Source organism: Eptatretus burgeri, chromosome 16 (assembly GCF_056783735.1).
Source record: "Eptatretus burgeri isolate ZD-2024b chromosome 16, Ebu_testis_v1, whole genome shotgun sequence".
NCBI lineage: Eukaryota > Metazoa > Chordata > Myxini > Myxiniformes > Myxinidae > Eptatretus > Eptatretus burgeri.
Window position 1 is genome coordinate 30,441,367 of NC_140976.1, and position 23,457 is coordinate 30,464,823.

General features: G+C 39.5%; 1 protein-coding gene across 2 annotated transcripts in view; it reads left to right on the top strand.

Annotated features, from left to right (window-relative positions):
* The window catches only part of LOC147010807 (integrin alpha-M-like), a 174,630-nt gene extending 161,541 nt beyond the window's left edge, over positions 1-13,089 (top strand). For both annotated transcript variants that reach the window (XM_085858811.1, XM_085858812.1), the window contains one exon: positions 11,946-13,089. In XM_085858811.1, coding sequence (XP_085714937.1) covers positions 11,946-12,065 — 120 coding nt within the window. In that variant the 3' untranslated portion in view covers positions 12,066-13,089. The remainder of the gene's footprint in view (positions 1-11,945) is intronic.
* Positions 13,090-23,457: the final 10,368 nt, after the last annotated feature.

The window sequence follows — 23,457 nt, forward strand, 5'->3', positions numbered from 1 at the left end:
TGGCTGGAGCTGCAGACTTTCAATGTTATTGTCCTTGAATCGATTCCTAAGAGAACACAGCAAGGTGCATTGTCATGCTGGTAGATGTGAAGATCCTCAGCGTTGAATCAAATCAAAACCTGCAGTTGTGCAAAATGCTGCCAAAGGATGAGGTATTCATCATTCCCTTCACTATCACCCAAGCAGGTTGTCCATCCCATGAAAAACAGCGCCAAATGATTACGCGCTTCTTCCACCCCCATTTATCGTTGGGACAACTGTCGTATGTTTGTATCGTTCACCGGGTTGATGTCAAACCCAAACACTCCTGTCAGATGCACACAACGTGTATTTCAATTTTTTACACCTCATGATGAATTTCCTCTGTCGGTGCACCGGAATTAAGGTTCTTGGCTCCCCTTTGGTTGATGCTTTACAGTAGCTGCTTGATTTGTGGGCCGCAGCCCATGGACACCTTCATTGTCCAGCTCCCATCATTGGCGCTTGGGTATTAGATTTCATATCAAACGCATAATTACTACCAATAAATGGTTACAGCTGCACAAAAAATGGCTGCACCCTTTAGAGGAAAGCCAAGTTTCACTTGGGACTTAACTCGAGACTTATTTCATACTCATTGTAGTTGGCATGCGCCCTGTGTACAGCATTTCAATCGTCCAGGCCATGAATGTCGTGGGCCGAGGCATATTGAAGGCCTCGATTTATTGCAGTGTCGGTAGGAGTTACGTGACTGTCAATAAGAGCAATACTTCATCAAGTAGGCTATATCATTAGGTCATTGTGGGAGGTCATCATGTAAGTGATGCGACAACATCCTTGGATGACCTGATGTGCACAGGCTTTCTTTGGATGTCCTCAAATGATGAATCAACGTCTATGTACCATATAATCCAATCCATGCAGTTTTTCCAGCAGACAAAATTTGGAACAACTCCTTATTGAAGTCATAAAGGTATTTGGAAAGGAAGGGGAGGAGGCCTTTTCTTCTTTTGTATGCAGGTAGCATCATTTGCTGGTGGTATACTTGTGCTCTCACCTGTAAGCTGTCTATCGTGGGTTTGAATCCCAACCAAGCTATAAATTGTCATCCTGGTTGTTCAGAGGTAGGGTGATTCATCAATCTGTGTGCCGTCCCTCGGATGGACATCAAGCGGGTGTCCCATCTGCTGGCATTAGTTGGTGGATGTGAAAGGTGCCACGGTGTCCTTCGCAAAGAGTAGGCGAGCAATCGCTGGCTCCATGGCCAAAATAATTCCAAAATTCCTGCCCTAACCTTACATTCCCCCTGTCCCAAGGGTATGAAGTGAAAATGTGTCCCCCTCTCCATGGGGAGTCGCTATGCCCCTGAGCTGTGCTTGTGCAGTAGTTGTGCAGTAGTAGTAGTAGTAGTAGTAGTAGTAGTAGTAGTAGTAGTAGTAGTAGTAGTAGTAGTAGTAGTAGTCGTCGTCGTCGTAGTTGTGCCGCTGATGCTGTGTCCCCTCTAGGTTCAAGCAGGAATCTATAATTTATTCAGGGTTCCGGTGATAACTCACCCACTCTTCGCGAAGGACGAGGGATCTTTATCATCGACTAACTAATGCTGGCAGGCAGGACACCCAGCTTAACGCCCATCCAAGTAACAGCACACACATTGATGCCTCATCCTGCCCGCGAAACACCAGGATGACACCTGGATAGCTGGGTCCGGGTTCAAAACTCAGGCCAGACAGGTGCCTACCTCTCGGCTGTCCTGCGAGCTGGCACGTAGGTCATAGGTATTGTGCGGTGGTTTTAACAAGTCCTGTCATCATTGACGTCTCGGAGAGATATCTCAATGTGTTTAACTTTCCTTAAACAATGTAATGTTTGCCCTTCACCTTTTACACAAGTCCATGCGATGGGTGATTAATGCTACCTTGGCAAATCTCCGGCCCGAGCCTGGAGCCCCAAATCCTGTGTTCATCACTGCTATAATCACTTGTACCCGCCAGCTACTGCTGTACTTGAACAAATCAAATATTATATTACATTTTATGTTTCACCCACAGTGTAAATCGCCCTCTTGGTCACTCTTACAAATCAAACACTCCCCTCTCGCTCAGGGCGGTATGAGCTTAACCTTGTCTGCTCATTAAGCCTTTATACACAGTCATATGCAGTGGATTTGCGAGAAAGACCAATAATCTACTGGCCATTACTGAAAGCTTTGTTTTGATTGGGAATTCTTACCTTCAGCGTTAACAATGCTTACATACATGATTTGGTCTCTTTCTAATGGTAGATGTAGTCAACATCTCTTTGTTTTGATTGGGAATTCTTACCTTCAGCGTTAACGATGCTTACATACAAGATTTGGTCTCTTTCTAATGTTAGATGTAGTCAACATATCTTTGTTTTGATTGGGAATTCTTACCTTCAGCGTTAACAATGCTTACATACAAGATTTGGTCTCTTTCTAATGGTAGATGTAGTCAACATATCTTTGTTTTGATTGGGAATTCTTACCTTCAGCGTTAACAATGCTTACATACAAGATTTGGTCTCTTTCTAATGTTAGATGTAGTCAACATATCTTTGTTTTGATTGGGAATTCTTACCTTCAGCGCTAACAATGCTTACATACAAGATTTGGTCTCTTTCTAATGTTAGATGTAGTCAACATATCTTTGTTTTGATTGGGAATTCTTACCTTCAGCGCTAACAATGCTTACATACAAGATTTGGTCTCTTTCTAATGGTAGATGTAGTCAACATATCTTTGTTTTGATTGGGAATTCTTACCTTCAGCGCTAACAATGCTTACATACAAGATTTGGTCTCTTTCTAATGTTAGATGTAGTCAACATATCTTTGTTTTGATTGGGAATTCTTACCTTCAGCACTAACAATGCTTACATACAAGATTTGGTCTCTTTCTAATGGTAGATGTAGTCAACATATCTTTGTTTTGATTGGGAATTCTTACCTTCAGCGCTAACAATGCTTACATACAAGATTTGGTCTCTTTCTAATGGTAGATGTAGTCAACATATCTTTGTTTTGATTGGGAATTCTTACCTTCAGCGCTAACAATGCTTACATACAAGATTTGGTCTCTTTCTAATGTTAGATGTAGTCAACATATCTTTGTTTTGATTGGGAATTCTTACCTTCAGCACTAACAATGCTTACATACAAGATTTGGTCTCTTTCTAATGGTAGATGTAGTCAACATATCTTTGTTTTGATTGGGAATTCTTACCTTCAGCGCTAACAATGCTTACATACAAGATTTGGTCTCTTTCTAATGTTAGATGTAGTCAACATATCTTTGTTTTGATTGGGAATTCTTACCTTCAGCGCTAACAATGCTTACATACAAGATTTGGTCTCTTTCTAATGGTAGATGTAGTCAACATATCTTTGTTTTGATTGGGAATTCTTACCTTCAGCGTTAACAATGCTTACATACAAGATTTGGTCTCTTTCTAATGGTAGATGTAGTCAACATATCTTTGTTTTTGATTGGGAATTCTTACCTTCAGCGCTAACAATGCTTACATACAAGATTTGGTCTCTTTCTAATGTTAGATGTAGTCAACATATCTTTGTTTTGATTGGGAATTCTTACCTTCAGCGTTAACAATGCTTACATACAAGATTTGGTCTCTTTCTAATGGTAGATGTAGTCAACATATCTTTGTTTTGATTGGGAATTCTTACCTTCAGCGCTAACAATGCTTACATACAAGATTTGGTCTCTTTCTAATGTTAGATGTAGTCAACATATCTTTGTTTTGATTGGGAATTCTTACCTTCAGCGCTAACAATGCTTACATACAAGATTTGGTCTCTTTCTAATGTTAGATGTAGTCAACATATCTTTGTTTTGATTGGGAATTCTTACCTTCAGCGCTAACAATGCTTACATACAAGATTTGGTCTCTTTCTAATGTTAGATGTAGTCAACATATCTTTGTTTTGATTGGGAATTCTTACCTTCAGCGCTAACAATGCTTACATACAAGATTTGGTCTCTTTCTAATGGTAGATGTAGTCAACATATCTTTGTTTTGATTGGGAATTCTTACCTTCAGCGTTAACAATGCTTACATACAAGATTTGGTCTCTTTCTAATGTTAGATGTAGTCAACATATCTTTGTTTTGATTGGGAATTCTTACCTTCAGCGTTAACAATGCTTACATACAAGATTTGGTCTCTTTCTAATGGTAGATGTAGTCAACATATCTTTGTTTTGATTGGGAATTCTTACCTTCAGCGCTAACAATGCTTACATACAAGATTTGGTCTCTTTCTAATGGTAGATGTAGTCAACATATCTTTGTTTTGATTGGGAATTCTTACCTTCAGCGTTAACAATGCTTACATACAAGATTTGGTCTCTTTCTAATGGTAGATGTAGTCAACATATCTTTGTTTTGATTGGGAATTCTTACCTTCAGCGCTAACAATGCTTACATACAAGATTTGGTCTCTTTCTAATGGTAGATATAGTCAACATATCTTTGTTTTGATTTGGAATTCTTACCTTCAGCGTTAACAATGCTTACATACAAGATTTGGTCTCTTTCTAATGGTAGATGTAGTCAACATATCTTTGTTTTGATTGGGAATTCTTACCTTCAGCGCTAACAATGCTTACATACAAGATTTGGTCTCTTTCTAATGTTAGATGTAGTCAACATATCTTTGTTTTGATTGGGAATTCTTACCTTCAGCGCTAACAATGCTTACATACAAGATTTGGTCTCTTTCTAATGGTAGATGTAGTCAACATATCTTTGTTTTGATTGGGAATTCTTACCTTCAGCGCTAACAATGCTTACATACAAGATTTGGTCTCTTTCTAATGTTAGATGTAGTCAACATATCTTTGTTTTGATTGGGAATTCTTACCTTCAGCGCTAACAATGCTTACATACAAGATTTGGTCTCTTTCTAATGGTAGATGTAGTCAACATATCTTTGTTTTGATTGGGAATTCTTACCTTCAGCGTTAACAATGCTTACATACAAGATTTGGTCTCTTTCTAATGGTAGATGTAGTCAACATATCTTTGTTTTGATTGGGAATTCTTACCTTCAGCGCTAACAATGCTTACATACAAGATTTGGTCTCTTTCTAATGTTAGATGTAGTCAACATATCTTTGTTTTGATTGGGAATTCTTACCTTCAGCGCTAACAATGCTTACATACAAGATTTGGTCTCTTTCTAATGTTAGATGTAGTCAACATATCTTTGTTTTGATTGGGAATTCTTACCTTCAGCGCTAACAATGCTTACATACAAGATTTGGTCTCTTTCTAATGTTAGATGTAGTCAACATATCTTTGTTTTGATTGGGAATTCTTACCTTCAGCGCTAACAATGCTTACATACAAGATTTGGTCTCTTTCTAATGGTAGATGTAGTCAACATATCTTTGTTTTGATTGGGAATTCTTACCTTCAGCGTTAACAATGCTTACATACAAGATTTGGTCTCTTTCTAATGTTAGATGTAGTCAACATATCTTTGTTTTGATTGGGAATTCTTACCTTCAGCGTTAACAATGCTTACATACAAGATTTGGTCTCTTTCTAATGGTAGATGTAGTCAACATATCTTTGTTTTGATTGGGAATTCTTACCTTCAGCGCTAACAATGCTTACATACAAGATTTGGTCTCTTTCTAATGGTAGATATAGTCAACATATCTTTGTTTTGATTTGGAATTCTTACCTTCAGCGTTAACAATGCTTACATACAAGATTTGGTCTCTTTCTAATGGTAGATGTAGTCAACATATCTTTGTTTTGATTGGGAATTCTTACCTTCAGCGCTAACAATGCTTACATACAAGATTTGGTCTCTTTCTAATGTTAGATGTAGTCAACATATCTTTGTTTTGATTGGGAATTCTTACCTTCAGCGTTAACAATGCTTACATACAAGATTTGGTCTCTTTCTAATGTTAGATGTAGTCAACATATCTTTGTTTTGATTAGAATTCTTACCTTCAGCGCTAACAATGCTTACATGCAAGATTTGGTCTCTTTCTAATGGTAGATGTGGTCAACATATCTTTGTTTTGATTGGGAATTCTTACCTTCAGCGCTAACAATGCTTACATACAAGATTTGGTCTCTTTCTAATGTTAGATGTAGTCAACATATCTTTGTTTTGATTGGGAATTCTTACCTTCAGCGCTAACAATGCTTACATGCAAGATTTGGTCTCTTTCTAATGGTAGATGTAGTCAACATATCTTTGTTTTGATTGGGAATTCTTACCTTCAGCGCTAACAATGCTTACATACAAGATTTGGTCTCTTTCTAATGTTAGATGTAGTCAACATATCTTTGTTTTGATTGGGAATTCTTACCTTCAGCGCTAACAATGCTTACATACAAGATTTGGTCTCTTTCTAATGTTAGATGTAGTCAACATATCTTTGTTTTTGATTGGGAATTCTTACCTTCAGCGCTAACAATGCTTACATACAAGATTTGGTCTCTTTCTAATGTTAGATGTAGTCAACATATCTTTGTTTTGATTGGGAATTCTTACCTTCAGCGCTAACAATGCTTACATACAAGATTTGGTCTCTTTCTAATGGTAGATGTGGTCAACATATCTTTGTTTTGATTAGAATTCTTACCTTCAGCGCTAACAATGCTTACATACAAGATTTGGTCTCTTTCTAATGTTAGATGTAGTCAACATATCTTTGTTTTGATTGGGAATTCTTACCTTCAGCGCTAACAATGCTTACATGCAAGATTTGGTCTCTTTCTAATGGTAGATGTAGTCAACATATCTTTGTTTTGATTGGGAATTCTTACCTTCAGCGCTAACAATGCTTACATACAAGATTTGGTCTCTTTCTAATGTTAGATGTAGTCAACATATCTTTGTTTTGATTGGGAATTCTTACCTTCAGCGCTAACAATGCTTACATACAAGATTTGGTCTCTTTCTAATGTTAGATGTAGTCAACATATCTTTGTTTTGATTGGGAATTCTTACCTTCAGCGCTAACAATGCTTACATACAAGATTTGGTCTCTTTCTAATGTTAGATGTAGTCAACATATCTTTGTTTTGATTAGGGAATTCTTACCTTCAGCGCTAACAATGCTTACATACAAGATTTGGTCTCTTTCTAATGTTAGATGTAGTCAACATATCTTTGTTTTGATTGGGAATTCTTACCTTCAGCGCTAACAATGCTTACATACAAGATTTGGTCTCTTTCTAATGGTAGATGTAGTCAACATATCTTTGTTTTGATTGGGAATTCTTACCTTCAGCGTTAACAATGCTTACATACAAGATTTGGTCTCTTTCTAATGTTAGATGTAGTCAACATATCTTTGTTTTGATTGGGAATTCTTACCTTCAGCGTTAACAATGCTTACATACAAGATTTGGTCTCTTTCTAATGGTAGATGTAGTCAACATATCTTTGTTTTGATTGGGAATTCTTACCTTCAGCGCTAACAATGCTTACATACAAGATTTGGTCTCTTTCTAATGGTAGATGTAGTCAACATATCTTTGTTTTGATTGGGAATTCTTACCTTCAGCGTTAACAATGCTTACATACAAGATTTGGTCTCTTTCTAATGGTAGATGTAGTCAACATATCTTTGTTTTGATTGGGAATTCTTACCTTCAGCGCTAACAATGCTTACATACAAGATTTGGTCTCTTTCTAATGGTAGATATAGTCAACATATCTTTGTTTTGATTTGGAATTCTTACCTTCAGCGTTAACAATGCTTACATACAAGATTTGGTCTCTTTCTAATGGTAGATGTAGTCAACATATCTTTGTTTTGATTGGGAATTCTTACCTTCAGCGCTAACAATGCTTACATACAAGATTTGGTCTCTTTCTAATGTTAGATGTAGTCAACATATCTTTGTTTTGATTGGGAATTCTTACCTTCAGCGTTAACAATGCTTACATACAAGATTTGGTCTCTTTCTAATGTTAGATGTAGTCAACATATCTTTGTTTTGATTGGGAATTCTTACCTTCAGCGCTAACAATGCTTACATGCAAGATTTGGTCTCTTTCTAATGGTAGATGTGGTCAACATATCTTTGTTTTGATTGGGAATTCTTACCTTCAGCGCTAACAATGCTTACATACAAGATTTGGTCTCTTTCTAATGTTAGATGTAGTCAACATATCTTTGTTTTGATTGGGAATTCTTACCTTCAGCGCTAACAATGCTTACATGCAAGATTTGGTCTCTTTCTAATGGTAGATGTAGTCAACATATCTTTGTTTTGATTGGGAATTCTTACCTTCAGCGCTAACAATGCTTACATACAAGATTTGGTCTCTTTCTAATGTTAGATGTAGTCAACATATCTTTGTTTTGATTTGGAATTCTTACCTTCAGCGTTAACAATGCTTACTTACAAGATTTGGTCTCTTTCTAATGGTAGATGTAGTCAACATATCTTTGTTTTGATTGGGAATTCTTACCTTCAGCGCTAACAATGCTTACATACAAGATTTGGTCTCTTTCTAATGGTAGATGTAGTCAACATATCTTTGTTTTGATTGGGAATTCTTACCTTCAGCGCTAACAATGCTTACATACAAGATTTGGTCTCTTTCTAATGGTAGATGTAGTCAACATATCTTTGTTTTGATTGGGAATTCTTACCTTCAGCGCTAACAATGCTTACTTACAAGATTTGGTCTCTTTCTAATGGTAGATGTAGTCAACATATCTTTGTTTTGATTGGGAATTCTTAGCTTCAGCGTTAACAATGCTTACATACAAGATTTGGTCTCTTTCTAATGTTAGATGTAGTCAACATATCTTTGTTTTGATTGGGAATTCTTACCTTCAGCGCTAACAATGCTTACATACAAGATTTGGTCTCTTTCTAATGTTAGATGTAGTCAACATATCTTTGTTTTGATTGGGAATTCTTACCTTCAGCGTTAACAATGCTTACATACAAGATTTGGTCTCTTTCTAATGGTAGATGTAGTCAACATATCTTTGTTTTGATTGGGAATTCTTACCTTCAGCGCTAACAATGCTTACTTACAAGATTTGGTCTCTTTCTAATGGTAGATGTAGTCAACATATCTTTGTTTTGATTGGGAATTCTTACCTTCAGCGCTAACAATGCTTACATACAAGATTTGGTCTCTTTCTAATGGTAGATGTAGTCAACATATCTTTGTTTTGATTGGGAATTCTTACCTTCAGCGCTAACAATGCTTACATACAAGATTTGGTCTCTTTCTAATGTTAGATGTAGTCAACATATCTTTGTTTTGATTGGGAATTCTTACCTTCAGCGCTAACAATGCTTACATACAAGATTTGGTCTCTTTCTAATGGTAGATGTAGTCAACATATCTTTGTTTTGATTGGGAATTCTTACCTTCAGCGCTAACAATGCTTACATACAAGATTTGGTCTCTTTCTAATGGTAGATGTAGTCAACATATCTTTGTTTTGATTGGGAATTCTTACCTTCAGCGCTAACAATGCTTACATACAAGATTTGGTCTCTTTCTAATGTTAGATGTAGTCAACATATCTTTGTTTTGATTGGGAATTCTTACCTTCAGCGCTAACAATGCTTACATACAAGATTTGGTCTCTTTCTAATGTTAGATGTAGTCAACATATCTTTGTTTTGATTGGGAATTCTTACCTTCAGCGTTAACAATGCTTACATACAAGATTTGGTCTCTTTCTAATGGTAGATGTAGTCAACATATCTTTGTTTTGATTGGGAATTCTTACCTTCAGCGTTAACAATGCTTACATACAAGATTTGGTCTCTTTCTAATGGTAGATGTAGTCAACATATCTTTGTTTTGATTGGGAATTCTTACCTTCAGCGCTAACAATGCTTACATACAAGATTTGGTCTCTTTCTAATGTTAGATGTAGTCAACATATCTTTGTTTTGATTGGGAATTCTTACCTTCAGCGTTAACAATGCTTACTTACAAGATTTGGTCTCTTTCTAATGGTAGATGTAGTCAACATATCTTTGTTTTGATTGGGAATTCTTACCTTCAGCGTTAACGATGCTTACATACAAGATTTGGTCTCTTTCTAATGTTAGATGTAGTCAACATATCTTTGTTTTGATTGGGAATTCTTACCTTCAGCGTTAACAATGCTTACATACAAGATTTGGTCTCTTTCTAATGGTAGATGTAGTCAGCATATCTTTGTTTTGTTGCATATGTGTGCGCGTTCCCTTGGCTGGACGTTAAACAGCCGTCTCTTCTTCCAGCTGTTAGTTGTTGGTGGACGTTGAAGATCTCACGGTGTCCTTCGTGAAGAGTGGGCGAGATATCTCAGAGTGTGGTTGTTGTGACGTGGGCGGCTCCTACACTGTAACAAATTCACATTCCCAGGTTGTTGGTTGGTCACATGTGAATGACCATCTTCGGCGACGAAGGAGTCACTGGCAATTCATTGAAATTGCATTTGTAGGTTATCGGTGCATTTTCTTTCTTCTGTGCAGGGAAGTAAAATGAAAAATTCAGCAACGACTCCATCTCTGCAGTATGTAGTTGTCAATTTTTCATATTACCTTTTTGTTTAATTTCAAGACATGAAGGCATGAAATTATTGTTTAGTTTTGGTGTTTTAGAAAAAAAAAAAAAGAGAACAATCTGAAAGCAATTCTGAAACGATGTGGATGATTCATGAACACGTCGATTACGATGACTTTGGTGTTCTTTGAGCAAACGAAAGAGGTTCCACAGATTGAACCGGTAAACAGTGACGGTCTTCGTGAACGCATGTCGAGCATGAGATAACAAGCAGGAGACATTTGGGAAACAATTTATTTTTTTTTTAAATTGATGTTAAGTTCATGCTTGCTGTATAAATGATAAGTGACGCAGTTCTTAAGGATCAAGAAGCTGGACTGCAAAATGAATAAGCAGTATGTGGGAGAGATGGAAGGAAGTGGTGGAAAAAAAAAGAAATAGAAAAGAAAAATAGGTGAACAGGTGGCAATCAGAAAGTGACTTTTGGCACACAAACTCAAAATTGCCGTCAAAGCGATATCTGCTGTGCGATAATAAGCCAACATAATTGCACGAAAGATCACTGAATGCCCCTGTCATCGTGCGTGCAATTTGTCAGGCTTGCGTGTGGGTGTGCTTGAGTAAATGGCACAGGAGAAAAGGCCAAATTGTTTATTGGTAGCCATTATTGTGCATGCACTGATGGTGTGCTGTTGTGTTCCGTTATCAAACCATTATTTGCATCTACATTCACAGTGTTTGTGTCCAATTGAAGATTCCGGGGATTGGTGGGGAGGAAGGGGGGGGCAAAGTGGAGTCAAATCTGATCGGATGCCCAGATAATACACCGATGTAGGATTAATGCCAGCATTGCCACAGGCCCAACAATGGCTTTTGTCCCAACTCTTTTACGCCATGTGGATGCGTTGGACCAACATCCTAAATCCTCTTGCTTACATTGCAACTTTTGCCAACGTCGGTGTGCAAGCTGGGTGGTTGTGGTTTAATCTCTCACTAAATAGTCAAATTGTGCAGACGATAAATCTTTAGATTTCAAAAGACTTGATGGTTTCCTTGACCAGAAATTGAACTATCTTTTGCCGTTCTACACTCCTTCTCACTGACTGCCCCCTTGATTTTCAGCAAGTACATCGAAGCCAGAAGCGGGTGATTATGGTTACTCACTACCAATTATACAAGTTTTTAATTCCTTCTATAAGCCGTTAATCTCCAAACATTATTCTGCCATTTCTGAATATAATTCCACGTGAAAATCAAAGCACTCATCGGTTGGACTTGCTTTTATACAATTGGATGAACATTTGCTTATTCAGTTGTTTTGTTTTTTTTAGGAGACAAAGTCGAGGCTCATGGAAGGAGCTAGAATATAGAATTGTTTTTGTTGTTCTTCTTCTTAGTGTGACGATGCTCAAATTGTGCCTTCAGGTGGGATTCTTCAACCGTAACTACAAGGCCAAGATGGCGGGAGAGAGCGATGTGGGGAACACGGACGACGTCGTTTCGACCACACAGTCCAGCGCTAACCTCCCTCAGAGTGGACAATAAACCGCTTTGGAAATGCCTCCTGCGGCTGGCAAGCTCTTGCAATTATTATTGAGTTTTATTTCACAAACAGTTCATCTAAAAGATTTGAAGTGTATGTGTAATTCTAATGTGCCATTTATATGTACTTACCCAGAAGAGGAAGGAAGGAGAGGGTGGGACACAATGTACAGATATGTAACTGGATGAGGCTATTTGTCTAACACAGTCCTTTTTGAGAAACAGTTGAGATTTGAATTTGCAATTTGTAAAGGAAGTTTTGAGTAGAGCGGTAAAGCATGAGTAACATTTACGGTTGGTGAACCGTTCCTCTGCTAATGTTTCTGCTTCCCTGAATACTTCCATCCTTTTAGGTGACAATGGCCGAACGAGACGTCTCTTTGGCAAGAAACCGCCCCAGAGCATGATTGCCTCGGAAATGTTTTGTACTGCGTTGTAGTGTCGGTGTGAAATTTAATACCTTCCTTCGGCAATGATCCGTGAGTCGGGGCCCTGTTGCCCACCATCGTGAATTTGAAGTATCATGTACTTTGTGTCGTTATTTTGAACCCGGTTTGCTTCCTTTCGACAGTTTACACTAATATAATGTGCTGTCGTCACGTTTTTCCTTTTTTTTTGTTTTTTTTTTGTTTTGTTTTTTCACCCCGTTTGCCTGACACCTCGGTCGGCCTAATAACAGGAGATGGAGGAAGGTGCGAGGGCATCTTGCCCCCACCCCACCTCTGGACAGAAAGCCAGATTGCCGTTGGTGTGAAAAAGGTCATTCAATATGCTGTTTTTGCTGTCACATTTTACCCTCTATTCTTCTTCTTCGTCTTCATCTCTCAAGAACAATCTAATTTCTTTGTTTGTATTTTCCAACTTACTGTGCTGTTGTTTTATTCTGCTTACAAGCTCCTGGTTTCTTCCCAATGTGGCAGAAACTATCCTTGGGGAAGATGCAAGGCAGCTTTCAAAATGCACTTAATCCTTTTTTGATTCTTGAAAAGTCAGAATAGCAGGCTTTGTTCATAAATAATAACAATTATCTTGTTTGTCTTTTTGTTTTTATTTAGAAGGGGGCAGGGGGAGGTTTGGGTGGCTAATTGTATGATCAATCAACCATCATTAATCCTGAAAAACGAATCCTCAAGAAGTGGAAAAGAAACATGTTGAACAATTATTCTTTTTTTCCTCTGGTCCAATGGGTCTCAATCTAAAACCACTTCCTGTTTTCATAATTACATTTGAAATTATTTCCATCCGTTGCACAGCAGTGATGTGGGGCGGTGAGGGAATGCCTTGCGATGTATCGTGGACGGTTGGGAGAGTGGCAGCAAATTTTCACCGTCACTCAGTGTGATCTGCTCCGTCATCTTTTCACCATCACTCATGTGATCACTCGTCACTTGCCGTCACTCACACTCATAGTGTGATCCCATGGTTGGTTTATCTGAAAATTCCTGCCAATGCATTCCACAACACATTTCCTGTTTTGATGAATGTGCGAGGAGAACATGGACAAATGTGCCATCTATTTTTAATGCACTCATGTTTGTGGTGTGAGAATGGCTAAGTATTCTCAAATGAAGATTGAGGAAAATAAGGGAGCATCAGGAAGTTTTGTAAAGGCCCAGTCACACCTTAACGTTTTAACCAGCTTATGCCGATTTTTGAAAAATTTGTCTAAAACGCTGGCACACGTCGAATACGTTATGGGTAAGTTTTGGAAACATTGAGAGCACGCTGAAAAACACTGCCATACGTCGTAGTACGCTGGCTTTCATCGTTGTACTTTGCGGTTGTCCTCAAATTTTTCCATGCTTGAAATTTTACGACTTATGCCAGTGTATGACTCACAAGTTCCGCTACGCTGGCCATAAGTTGTTGGCACGTTATGCGATCGTTGACACACGTCGACACACGTTAATTGTAAGTTAATCATAAGTCGAAACACGTTGAGGTAATATTTAGTGTACCCGAAACTTATTTCTAACCCAAGAGTAATGTGTTGTAGGCATGTTACACGATCGTTGACACACGTCCACACACGTTACTTGTAAGTTACTCATAAGTCGAAACACGTCAATGTAATGGTTAGCGTCGGTGTTCCAGACTCCCTGGTTTTATATATATATATATATATATATATATATATATATATATATATATATATATATATATATATATATATATATATATATATATATATATATATATATATATATATATATATATATTATCCCTGTGTTGTAAGAGGTGACCAGGGTTGCGTCAGGAAGGGCATCCGGCGTAAAACATGTGCCAAATCACTATGCGGATCATAATGGATGATCCGCTGTGGCGCCCCCTAACGGGAGCAGCCGAAAGAAGAAGAAGAAGAAGATATATATATATATATATATATATATATATATATATATATATATATATATATATATATATATATATATTTCTTCGGTATGATGGTGATGTTGACACTGCGATTTCCAGTGCGGTTATGATTTAAATCATTGAGCGGCAGCCTATTAATTTTATTATATTATAACCGCACTAGAAATCGCAGTGTCAACATCACCGTCATACCGAAGAAAAAAAAAACCCAGGGAGTCTGGAACACTGACGTTAACCATTACATTGAAGTGTTTCGACTTATGAGTAACTTACAAGTAATTTTTGTCGACGTGTGCCAACGATCGCATATCGTGCGTACAACTTATTCCCATCGCATGCGGAACGTGTGAGGCATACGGCAAGTACGTCATAAAATGTTTAACACGTTTAAAAGTACAAGACGTACTCCACTTACTACGACGTATGATAGCGTACTTTAGCATTCTATTCACGTATACCAAACTTACCCATACCGTATTCGACGTGCGCCAGCATTTTAGACGCATTTTTCAGAGGTCGGCATACGCTGGCAAGATCGCCAAGGTGTGACTGCGATGTTGACAATTCCATTTCTCCGGCGGTTATGATTTGAATCATCGTGTGGCAGCCTTTTAATAGGCTACGCCACGTGATCGTCGGCGATACGTGCAGTACGCTATGCATAAGTTAGACTATCGTTGGGCATAGGTTGTGAATACCGACAACAGGCTAAGCATTCGTTGGTATAAGTTATCTATAAGACAACGAAACGTTCCGTGTCCGTTACTAATATGTTATGCATACGACCAACTCGTTAGGAATACATCCGAATCTTTAAAAAAAAATCGAAAGTTCAGCGTAAGCCAGCGTTTAACATACATTTTAATACGTTGCCATTGCTGGCTAAAACGTCAAGGTGTGACTGGGCCTTAAGAGTAGAAGGAGATGGAGGATGCGTGGGCCTCCATTATGGTCCCTGCACTGAGTGTATTGTCCACAAATAGACCTCCCCCTCTGTACTCCTTTAAAAGTATAGTAATTTACGAGTATATTACTTGACAGGTAACGTAGGACTCACGTTACCTTCACCATTACCTTCATCTTATATTTACAACACATCAATTTGAATGTTCCTCACTTATCTGGATTAAATTTCAAAAAATGACGGCGAGAACACATTAAATTTACCATTGGTTCTTCCCAAATGCTTGAGCTCTTTCTACCTGCCTGATAAGGTGTGGAAGAAGAAAACACACTTTTGCAGGTTCCAGCTTAGACAAAAAATAAAAATAAAAAACGAGGCAATTATTTGATACGAATTGCAATGACATTTTAAAGAAACCATTCCATTTATCCTTCATTTATTTTCTTCCACAAAACACCAAATCCATTGCAGATTGCCACCGTTCCATCACCTCGCCTAAATCGGAGAGAATTATTCTTACAGCTTAAGAAGCGTGTACAAATTTCACTGAGTTTGTTTGGTGTTGGAACACTTGGGTGGCCTGACATGGATATTGGATAAGCTTGCAGTCTTGAGACGAGCTGTGCCTCCATGTCTCGTTACACAAATGAAATGTGTTGAACTCCCTCCATTCAGCAGGCATGAAATAATCACAGCACAACAGGGAGCGCTTGGTGGCACCCTGTCTGCAAGTCGTGATTAATAACAAAGCTGGGATAAGGAAAAGGCTGGAATAAAATGCTTTCGTCTTTAGGAACCTCACACCTTGTGCTGAACCGGAATCAAATTTCATACCCGGTACCTAGAAGGTGTGTGTGTGTGTGTGTGTGTGTGTGTGTGTGTGTGTGTGTGTGTGTGTGTGTGTGTGTGTGTGTGTGTGTGTGTGTGTGGTTTTTTAATGTGTATTTATCTTTCTCAATTTAAGGCGAATACAATATTAAACAACACAAATTTAATAGACATTAAAGATCAGGAAAAGGCATATAATATACATGTAGTATAAAGGTGGTGATGTCATTGACTGCACTACACATAGTATACACATAATACTACATATACTGTACATATAGGATCGAGGTGTATCGAATATAGGATGTGGTGGATATACATCTATAATAATAAATGTCAGTCTGTGTCTCCTCCATAACTCCAAAACCATGAAGCCGAGCAGCGTGACACTTTGCATGCATACAAAGGGAACTCTCAGGGAGAGCATAAATGAAAATTGGGTGTTTGGCTTACTTAAAACACCCCTTTTAAAGATAATTAACGGCATTATTACCTCCGTCACCGAAGGTGAAAGAGGTTATGTTTGCACCCCTTTCGGTCTGTTTGTTACTTACGAAATCTAAAGATTTCATAAGTATATTGATGCCTTCCATTTCTGTTTGTTTGTTTGTTTGTTTGTAGGCACGATAACTCGAGAACGGAAGAAGCATCCAATGTCAAATTACACCACGTGATTCAGGAGGGTGATGGCTAGCGCTGATTAGATTTTGGTCAAAATCGGTCAAAGGTCAAGGTCACAGTGAGGTCAAATATAATTCCGTAAATTCACGTGGAGAAATGGAGTATTTTGCTTCGCTCGACGTTATGAGTTCGTTTTAACTTCGATTTTAATTTTGTCTTCGGTTTTTGCGATCGCTTAGGACGCTTAAAACTCGGTTGTCGAAATTCTGGAACAGCGATGAATAACTGATATATGTAATAAATAATAAGTCTTTTATCAGATTCTTCTGAAAAGTAATACACCTATTATCTGGCATATCCTGCTGGTACTGAATCACTTTTTAAAAAATAAAAACAAAAAAATGGAATTTTTATAAGAAATCGAGTTTTTGTCTGGGACTCATTATCTGCAAACCACAGTGTAAAATCGTAGACCACAATGAATTCAGAATTCAAGCTCCCCTTGGGCTTCTGACTGATTCATGCTTTAATTAGACAAGGTCAGAGGTCAAGTTGACAATTTCGTAAGTACCAGTCTATGACTGCTTGTTTGTTTGTTTGTGTGCAGGATATCTCAAAAAGTTGTGGACGGATCCAGAAGAAATTTGGTGGACAGGTTGCGTGTGTGACAACAACAAACTGATTACATTTTGGTGAAGATCCGGATCCGGCTTCTAAAATTTTTAAGTCATTCTTCACCATTGAGAGATGGGGCCAAAACGAATATTTAGTATTGTTACGTCTGAGGGGGGGGGGTATGCATTCAAAGGGTAATTAGGATGTTTAATTAGGTATGCCATGCTGTTCGAGTTTTACCAGGATCTCGATGTAATAAGTAGCAATTCAGTGGTCATAAGTTGTCTAGTAAATGTCCATTTCTTCAAGGGGGAAATGGTAATTGTCGCGTAATTAGTTAGGGAAACGGGTTTGGGTAAGTGTGTCTGTGTAAACCCCTTTTAGTATTCCCTGGAGGCTTGCCGTGACGTCACAGGACAGTGCTGCGGATGGCTCCGCCCCATGATCACGATTGGCGGAAGGCGACGGCGGAGGGCCAATAAAACGGCTCGATTGGAAGTGACGAGGACTCGAGGATAAAAAGGTTCTGTTCGGGGAAAAGGGGTGGGAGGAAGAAGATCGTTAAAGAAAAACCGTTTTGGTGGAGGCTGTTGTGCTTGGAGCGTGCTGTTTTTGTTGCGCTGATTCGATCCTGGATTCATCGTGTCTCGTGGCCTTGCTGTGCCTCGTGCCTCACCTCGGTTGGCTCTGGGGTTCTGCTGGCTCGGAGTACGGGGTCGAACGGCGGGCGGACCTGCCTCCCTCTCCTGCTCGCAACTTGGTGCCAGAACTGGCTCCCTGGCGGCTGTGAGCGGACTTGGGGCCGACACCAGAAGGTCGACAGCACCACGGTGTCTCCTGCCCCTGACGAGCGCAATGCCAGCTCGTCCGACGCCAATCCAGGGACTGTTGCGTCTACACCACGGGCCAGCCTGACCACCAGGACCAGCTATGGTGTGTGTGTGTGTGTGTGTGTGTGTGTGTGTGTGTGTGTGTGTGTGTGTGTGTGTGTGTGTGTGTGTGTGTGTGTGTGTGTGTGTGTACCTGGCGCCTTAGAGGGTTTGAGGTTTGTATATCCATTGGAATTTTCCCCACGCCCGAACCCACACCACCATCCCGTCGAATCGCCCCGGATCCCTCCTCTTGCCGAGTCTTGTTATTTCTGGTTAGAGAAATAAACGTTATCAACTCAGTGAAAAGAGACTCGTGCCACCTTCCTCGTCCCGTTTGCGGTAGAGCGATTAGAACCGCCATCTTTGGGTTGTAAAGGATAAACTGCCTCCATCGTTTCGGCTCATTCTACGTTGGCGGGACTGTTCAAGTCCCGTGGACGTCACAGTATGATATCTCGAAAAGTTGTGGACGGATTCGGGCAAATGTTGGTGGACAAGTTGAGTGTGTGACATGGAAGAATTGATTCAATTTTGGTGTAGATCTGAATCCGGATCTGGATACGAGAATTATTACTTCCGAAATCTAAAGATTTCGTAAGTATATTGATGACTTCTGTCATCTGCTTGTGTGTTTGTTTGTTTGTTTGTTTGTGTGTATGTGTGTGTTTGTTTGTAGGCACGATAGCTCGAGAACGGAAGAAGCTACCAATGTCAAATTACACCACGTGATTCAGAAGGGTGATGGCTTGTGCTGATTAGATTTTGGTCAAAATCGGTCAAACGTCAAGGTCACAGTGAGGTCAAACATTCGATTTTTGATGGTTTGGTACAGAATCACCAGAGAAACTTCTGGTTTGTGTCACTACCTTCTCTTGAGACAGCTTTTATTAGACAAGGTCAGAGGTCAAGTTGACGATTTCGTAAGTACCAGTCTATGACTGCTTGTTTAATTTTTAAAGTGATTCTTTACCATTGAGAGATTGGGCCACAAACAATATAGTACTGTATGGCATGATATTTTAAAAATGTATTGGGCCCAATATGTTCTCATGGATCAGGCATTGCGTGGTGGAGGTATGCGCTCTACCGAGTGCCCTTGTAGTTTAATTATTCTTTATTAAGGCTCATCCTTGGTCACCTCACTGTCGTCCTAAATTGTCATCTTTTTGGCCTGCCCAACAATGCCTTGACTTGCAACAGGCCACAATGGTTTCTTAACTATAATTTATTTTTCACTTTCCCCACTCGTATCATTGAATGCCTGATCATCATACCGACGAAGCGCTGATACGTTGCAATGCTTATAAATGCTCGGAGAAGCCAGCGTTCGTGGCTTTATTTCATTTCCACACATTTCCAAATAACCTCTAGAATCTCTTAATCTGAGCTGAATTTTAAAATGTTAACTTCTTAATTGACCTGAGCAGCCATTCCGACTGCGAAAAAGAGTGTTCATTTGTCCATTTAGGACATTGCTTGACATTCTGGGGGTCTCCGGGTGCATGGTGTTTATATTACAGATCGGCGATCGCTAATCACTTGCCAAGCCAACCTTTCCTTATCAACCGTTTCGTTGCAGTGCTTAAGCCACTTGGCAAGCACGATACAAGCTGCTTGGTTGGTCGTTTCCAAGCCATGGCCATACACGGCAAAAGTATTCACACTGTAACTGAATATATCGATCGACTTTAACAAAGTTCAGGTCCTACTCATCTACGGTTGGCCCTGCACTGCCATGCGGTGCCTTGGGCTCGCTCGCTGAAAATGTACAATTTTACTTTGACATTTCCCCTTTTTAGCTCGCCTGTTCGAAGAACAGAGAGCCATAGCGATACCCCCGGCGTGAGCATCGGCGTAAGTGTGAAAATGTTGAAGTTTTTGGTGCAAGTTATTTCCATAAAGCAATACATATATTGCTTTAAAATTATTTGGATCAGACTTCACTGCAATGCTTTATAAAAAATATTATTAGACGAGTCTTTTAAAGACGATAAATGTATAAACAGGCAAGCATTGGGTGACACCAACTCTCTGGTTGCATCATCTTCTATCATGATTCAACCCAGTTGGATATTCGAACTCGACAGACATTTTCACTCTAGAAACAACTCTCAGACCTTTTGGTGAACAAAACACAAATAAACCTTTGTGGGCTCTTGGGCTACCTGTAATTCTGCTGCACGATTTATATCATCTCAACTGGCTACCACCAAAAACTACAAAATGTTACTTGCTGATCTGCCCTCCCCTCCTTCTTACTCCAAGCTCAAAAACAATCATGAACAATACACATCAGAGTGGGACAGAAATTATTGCCTCCATCTGAAAATCCCATATTTTGACAATTATTGCACGGCACATTGTTAGGCATTTACAGAATATCAGTAGTAGCGTTTTCATAAAGACATTATTAATGACAAATGAGAGCATGATCAATTAATTATGAGAACAACCAAATATGTTTTAAGCGACATGGTTTTCATGTATGACAACATAACAATCTAGCAAACAAGCAACCACACAGATATCTTATAGAGAACATATCGTTTGTTTTGTATAGTCTGGGTAAAGCTTCCTGTGCTCTTCCATACACTGTAGCAATGCTTGACGTTGTTTCTCATCATTGCACATATGAATAAAGTCAGACACTAGCTTAATTCCTCTTTTAGCTAGATCATTTTTATGACACGCAAATAATTAGCACTTTCGCACAATTTCCTGTAACTCGCGAACTTGTCCCACATAGCTGCAGGAATCCTGACCATTGGTCAGTCAAGGTTTATCTGCAAGTACACAAAGAATAAATTTTTTTAAAATTTCATTAGATATACACAAAATATACGATTTTTCACTGAATTTCCAAAATGGCAACCCCCTTCTCAAAATGTCGGGACAAGTTTGTGAATAATATTTACGGGAACTTACTATCATAATGGTGCCTACTGAAGTGCATTCGGCCATCTAAACACAGAGAAATATATATTTTTAAATATTGAAAAATCAATATTATTTTCAAAAATATGGATTTTTCCTGAAATTTCAAAATGGCGGCCCGCGGTCAAAAAAGGCGGGAAAATTTTCAAACTTTGGTCGATCACCTAACTTCACGAATGGGATCGATAGGCACATTGTGCTTCATTCCAGCAACTACTTTTGCAAAAGTGGTACACCATATTCAGGATGCTAGCATGTCTTGTTCTTCCATTCGTTTGCAAGGAAGTGAAGGAATCCTGCTTTGAAGGAACATGACTGAAGAGCTGTTTGCCAATTCTGAGGCCGCTTCTGTTCAGGACCTGTCACAGCAAACGTCATTTCTTCTGACCCTCATCTGTTTCGCTCAGCCTCTTTGATACTCGGAGTGATGTACGTATCACAAGCAAGATCAGTGCGTGGTGACATCTCGCACAACCGTCGGAGGATTACTTCAGCTACCCCACCAAATGTGGGAGGGAGATTCAGCAATGTGTGTCGCAGGAACATCGCATCGACTCATGTGACGTCAATATCTCCTGGTTTCTCGCTTTCAACCATTCCCTCCAGCTTGTGCAGAAGCTTTGACTTGTCAGTTTTGTTGATGCTACCATCCACGTGCGCCAGGGCGAGTGGAATTGGAGTCAGTGGTTATTGAAAGACTTTCTCAATATCTATCCTTTCTAACGTACTGATGTCGAGTAGCCTTCCAAACAGGTCTCTGGTCCCTTGTAGTTCGACTACCTTCTGGTCCTTGGTGGTGATGTTTTCCTTCACAGCAGCACTCGCAAAATTCTTGATCTTCCTTCTGCTGATTGGTTTCTCGAAGCGAGCTTGATTGTTGAAGCTCTCTGCTGTGAAATAATCACACAACTCCTGGCCTTTCACTTGAAACCCCAAGAGATCCTCCTTGGTATCATTTGGTACACCGGCGCCAGTTGTGATGCAGTGGAGGGTTTCATTCGTGTTCTGATCAAACGGGTTCATGGTTTTCTTGATTGCATCAAGCAGCTTCGAGAGATCATTATTGTCTCGGGTGACTCGATAAGGTTTCAACGATTTGGAGACGTCTTCCTTCAATTTCAAGCCAGCTTTGTCGAGGAGACTTCCAACAATACAACTTCTGGCAGCTCTATTGACCATCCACCGCTGTCTCGCATTGTCGGAATGACTGAACGAAGTGATTTCTGTCAGCCTTGATGCAGCATTAGCATTCACTGTCTGCTCAAGGGTGATGTCGACTTGAGTTCGCGGGAATGATTTGTTGGTTCTTCTCACAGATAAAGCTCCATTTTCTAAGGCTTCTCGAACACCAGGATGTGTGTTGTCCAGGTTCATCAGATTATGATAACGAACCAGCCATCGAGCGTAGTTGGGACAATTCGCAGCAAAGAAGATGGGACACATTTGGCCCAAGGAGAAAATGAAGAGCTGCAGGTCATTTGTTCTATACACTCGACTGAATCGCAAGAAGATATGGACTAGTAAGATGTACAACATCCAAAACTTAGCCGTGTTCCCATGATGACCGCTGAGGGTCAGTGCTGTGTACTCTGTATACTTCTTCATGACTGTGGTGTAGTTGTTGCTTACTTCTATCTCATGGAATGCATCAGGGGTCAGATCTCGTCTGGAAGATACTACTGCAGTCAGAAAGGTTTCAGGCAATGGACCAGTGTCTTCAAGAAACTTCTGGAAGTGGAGAACTTGGAAAGCTGTCGCTTGGAGAGGATGAAGCCGCTTACATCTGCAATTATAAATATACAAAATGTGTTGTTAGTATAATATCATCAAATTGAAGAAGACACGACATGATACATGTTTATTTGATGATATATTGGAATAGCATCCATTCCGCTCACCGATTGAAGTGTTTTCCTCGCAGAAATCCATTCAGCGACCCCAGAGCAAGAACGCCTGTTTCTGTGACTATCTGTGACCCACCAGAGCAATCGAGGAAGTGTCCCAGAGCACCAAAATACGCAAGTTCAATGTGAAAGGGTCCAAAGCAGATGAACACGTTGTTATTCATATGATCCTCGGCAGCTTGGATTTGTAGAGCTGGTTTAGCTATAGCTAAGTCAAAGTGGACCACGACGAAGTCCTCTCTACATTCCCGAGGCAACCCGCTGAGATCGTCGTTGCGTTTCTGCCACTACGTCTAGCCGAGTCGGAGGGAGATTCAAGTTCTCCATGTAGGCAATTCTCTGTC